Source organism: Penaeus monodon, unplaced genomic scaffold, assembly GCF_015228065.2.
Source record: "Penaeus monodon isolate SGIC_2016 unplaced genomic scaffold, NSTDA_Pmon_1 PmonScaffold_3953, whole genome shotgun sequence".
Classification (NCBI taxonomy): Eukaryota; Metazoa; Arthropoda; class Malacostraca; order Decapoda; family Penaeidae; genus Penaeus; species Penaeus monodon.
In genome coordinates this window covers 10,001-15,000 of record NW_023658729.1, presented here as the reverse complement: position 1 = coordinate 15,000, position 5,000 = coordinate 10,001, and the positions used below count along the sequence as shown (strand labels likewise).

The following is a 5,000-nucleotide window of genomic DNA, read 5'->3' as shown; positions in this document are numbered from 1 at the left end:
CCCTTTGCCCTATTTGGGGAGAGAGAGAATAGCAGTCACATGATATAGTGTGTTTATTTCTTTTTATTATTATTATTTTTTATTTTAATTACAACGAAGTGATGAAATGACTAAGCCTTTCTCACCTGTATTTCTAATATCATAATCTTTATTGTCATTATTGTCATCTTTGATATTATCATCATTAGTATTATCTCTTCTGTTATTATTTTTTAATGATGATAATAGTGATAATATGCAAATGATAATAATAATAACAATAATAGAATTATTATTATTATTATCATATTATCATTATTTTTATTATTATTGTTGTTATTATTATTAGTATTATAACTTTATTATTTTCATTATAATAATAAAATAATAATAATAATAATAATAAAAATAATAATAATAATAATAATAATAATGTAAATAATAATAATGATAATAATAATAATATTATTATATCATTATTATTTTATTGTCATTACTGTTTTTAATTATCATTATTATTATTTTTTTACTATTATTATTATTATCACATTATTATTTATTATTATTATTATTATCATTATTTTATTATCATTATTATTATCATTATTATTATTTTTATTATCATTATTATTTTATTATTAATTATTATTATTATTTTTATTATTATTATTATTATTATATTCTTCTTCTTCTTTTCTTTTTTTTCTTCTTTCTTCTTCTTCTTCTGCTTCTTCTTCTTTTCTTTCTTCTTCTTCTTCTTCTTTTTTATTTATTATTATTATTTTTATTATTATTATTATTTCTATTATTATTATCATCATTATTATCATTATCATCTTTAAATCAGTAATTCATCATCATCATTAATATTTTTCTCATCATCATTAGTATCATCGTCATCATTTTTAATCATTATCATTATTGTTATCATTATCATTATCATTATTATTATTATTATTTTATTATTATTATTATTATTATTATTATTATTATTATTATTATTTTTATTATTATTATTATTATTATTATTATCATTTTTATCATTATTTATAATAATAATAATGATAATAATAATAATAATAAAATGATAATAATAATAATAATAATAATAATAATAAAAACAGTAATAATAATAATAACAAATATCATTTTTATATTATTATTACTATTATTATTATCATCATATTATTATTACTATTATTAGTTACATTATCATTATTACTATTACTCAACAGATTTTTTGAGACTCCCTCACAGAACAAACCACGGTATATAAATAGAGTAATCACTGTATACAGTTAACCACTCCCGTTAAATTTGGGACGCTGAGGTGCATCATGTTTTTTTCTTTAGGGGGCCTGTTTACAAGACATAATGGGAAAACAAGTCTAATTTCTTGGCACTAATGTGGTTTAATAATATGAGAGCTTTAGAAGTTCATGTAATACGGCAAACCCTCTTACTGCTGTATTGTACACATGTTTCCCGGGTTCCACCTAAGTTCAAGATTTGTTTAAGTCAGATTCTGCATTTGCATTTGTCAAATGACTGAAAAAAAAAAGTTTTTTTTTAAACTAGAAGCAAGGTAAACAAGACTTGAGCTACGAAAAATAGCACTTAGAAAGGTGTCTTGTTTGCCCCTCTTCCAAGTACACATTAAAGTTATGACATATTACAGGGGCATAACTGTTAGGTCTTACAACACAGACGTTCTGCCATTTAAGTTTTAGTATACATTTCCCCAAAGTTAAAAGACGCAGCCTTTGGGGTTTGTTTTTTGAAGTCATATACCTGCGGGAATTTCCGGTATCTAGACGGAAAGTTGTATATTAAACAATATCCACGAGCATGCGACATACTTCATCATTCCTGCCTCGACTTTTACTATATATACACCTCTCTCCTCTCTCTCTCTTCTCTGTATATTATTATATATATATATATATTAAAATTTTATATATATATATATACATATATATATATATATACATATAATATATATATATATAAAAATAATATATATATATATATGGTGTGTGTGTGTGTGTGTGTGTGTGTGTGTGTGTGTGGTGTGTGTGTGTGGTGTGTGTGGGGTTTTGTGTGTGTGTGTGTGTGTGTGGGGTGCGTGTGCGTGTGCGTGTGCGTGTGTTTTGGGGTGTGTGTATGCATGTGAGTATGTGTGTGTGTTTGTGTGTGTTTGTGTATGCTTGTGAGAGAGAGAGAGAGAGAGAGAGAGAGAGGAAGAGAGAGAGAGAGAAGAGAGAGAGGAGAGAGAGGAGAGAGAGAGAGAGGGGAGAGAGAGAGAGAGAGAGGAGAGGGGAGAGAAGAGAGGAGAGAGAGAGAGAGAGAGAGAGAGAGTCAAACAGAGAGAGAGGAGGGATACTCGCAAACAAAAATCAAAAAGTGTGTACTTTCTTTGTCGGTGACTTGAACCATAAACTCAAACCCTTCCTTATGAGTCGCATCTTCAAAGTCAAGAGACTTTGCGCATATAAATGACCTATGGAAAACCCCCTGTCCTCATTGCAAAGTGTTGCCAACCCAGGGCCCCTTTCTTCGACGATCTGAAAGACGTGAAATGTTGCATTAACGAGCTAGATATATTGGTCTTGATGCTCCTGGGATTTTTTAAAGGATGTTGATAGGTATGGCACGTATAATGTACGAAAACATACACATCCGTATATTTATTTAGACATACATACATTATATCCATATCTATATCTTTCTGTATATATATGTTCACTTATCTATCTATCTATTATCTATCTATCTATCTAAACACTATCTATCTATCTATCATCTATCTACTAATCTATCTATCTATATATTATATAAATACATATATATATATATATCATATATTATCTATATACAATAGATATATATATATAAAATATAAATATAATATATATATTATATTATATAATATATATAATATATATTTAAACACACACCCCAAAACACACACACACACACACATATAACCCCACGTGTGTGTATGTATATATTATATATATACATATATATATATAATATATATATATAATATATATATATAATATATAAAATATATATATATAATATACACACACACAGCATACACACACACACACTCACACACACACACACACACACACAACACACACAAACACCACACACCACACACACAGCGCCCCCGCACGCACGCACGCACGCAGCGCGCACGCCGCAAAACCACACAACACACCACATACAACTACACACACACACACACACACACCCACACACAAATACCACACACACCACACACACAAACACACAACACACACACCACCACACACACACACCAATACACACATAATGATATATGCGTAAATATATAAAAATATAATGTATTATGAAATATGAACAATATTCAATTTTTATAAAATTTATCTATCATTATCTATCTATCTATTATCTATCTTTTATTTATCACTACTATTTTTATCTTCACTATATTATTATGTTGTAATGTAGAATAAAATTTATGCAGCCCTAAGTTTAACATAATAATAAAATTATATATATATTTAAATATAATAATTTTAATAATATGTAATAAATTTGTAAATAATACAAAATAATATAAATTATATATATATATATATATATAAATATATATATATTAAATATATAATATATATACATGTAACAACCACACCACAACAACACACAAACACACACACACACCCCATACACAACACCACACACACACAAAACACACACAACACACACACACACCACACACAACACACACACACACACACACACACACACACACTCAAAACACAACACGCACACACACACACCCCAACACAAAAACACAGCCAAACACACACACACACACACACCACACACACACACAGATTTATAATATATATATATATAATATATATATATATATATAAATATATGTTTTATCATCTATTTTACCACTATTACCTAATCTTTTGTTACGTAGATATTTAATCCACCTATTAGATGGGTAAGATTGGTAAGAAGAAAAGATATATATACATAGTAATGTGTCTATATATCATCCCAAAATAACAAATTATCAGTTCATAACACTGACACGATAAAGAAAATAATTTGAAGGCCCGGGTCATCAGCAGTATTTCGAGCAGTGTGGCACTCTGCGGACCGGAACCCCAGTTATCTATCTCCACCTCCCACATTTTGCGTTCAACGCGGGAATTGCGTTCACGTCGTTAGTCGCACACCACTGTCCTGTGCCTGAGGATATTTTTTTTGAGATAGTTCATGGAATTACATTTTTATTATTTTTTTCTTGTTTTTTTCTTATAAAAGTAGACAGCTTACGTTCTTACGTTTTCTAAATCTGACTTTTTTAATTGGGAAAAGCTTTGCTTTTCCCCCCAATTTTCTTTAGCCCTGTTAATGGGTAGTAAAATTTAAAAGCTATCTTTTACAGCCACTAAAAAATAAAACAAGATATTTAATTTAAAATGAACAATAAATCAAAACCAAACCTTCAAGCCCCCCCGTCAGTAGCAAAAAAAAAAAAAAAAACCCGGGATGTGATACTCGGGTGTGGTTTCTGGGTCCAGCAGCACCCCCTTTTCGCACAAGTCCGTTAGCTTTGATGCAAAAATACCTCCCAGACCGTTCGTGCAGACATCTTCTAAATGATTGAAAATTTTGCTTTATACCCCCCACACATCATCGGATCCAGGCAGATACAAACATCTAAAAGGTCTATAAAAAGCGATATAAAAAAAAAATAGAGGGGAAAATATCGTGGGGGTTTGCAAAAACCCCGAGAGTAACTTTTTAATTAAATCAAAAAATACAGTACCGCCGGGGCAAAAGGCATGAAAAAACCCCCTCATAATTTAAGAAACCATTTTAAATAGGGTGCGTTTTTATTTTAAGTTTATGCATAAGAATGAGGTTGTATATCTGTTTTTAGCTATTTTTATTTCTTATTTTTGTATTTGGAAGGTTTTATACTAAAATTCATTTTGCATTCACAA

At 28.9% G+C, this 5,000-nt stretch overlaps 1 protein-coding gene across 1 annotated transcript in view; it reads right to left on the bottom strand.

Moving 5' to 3' along the window:
* LOC119570792 (putative neural-cadherin 2) overlaps positions 1–4,645 on the bottom strand; it is a gene marked incomplete at its 3' end in the record, with an annotated part of 9,165 nt that extends 4,520 nt beyond the window's left edge. The window contains exons 1-4 of the mRNA XM_037918399.1: positions 4,622–4,645; positions 2,391–2,543; positions 1,269–1,381; positions 1–9 (exon numbers count right to left, since the gene is read on the bottom strand). The exon at positions 1–9 is cut by the window's left edge and continues 166 nt beyond it. Of these exons, the coding sequence (XP_037774327.1) occupies positions 1–9; positions 1,269–1,381; positions 2,391–2,543; positions 4,622–4,645 (299 nt within the window). The remainder of the gene's footprint in view (positions 10–1,268; positions 1,382–2,390; positions 2,544–4,621) is intronic.
* Positions 4,646–5,000: the final 355 nt, after the last annotated feature.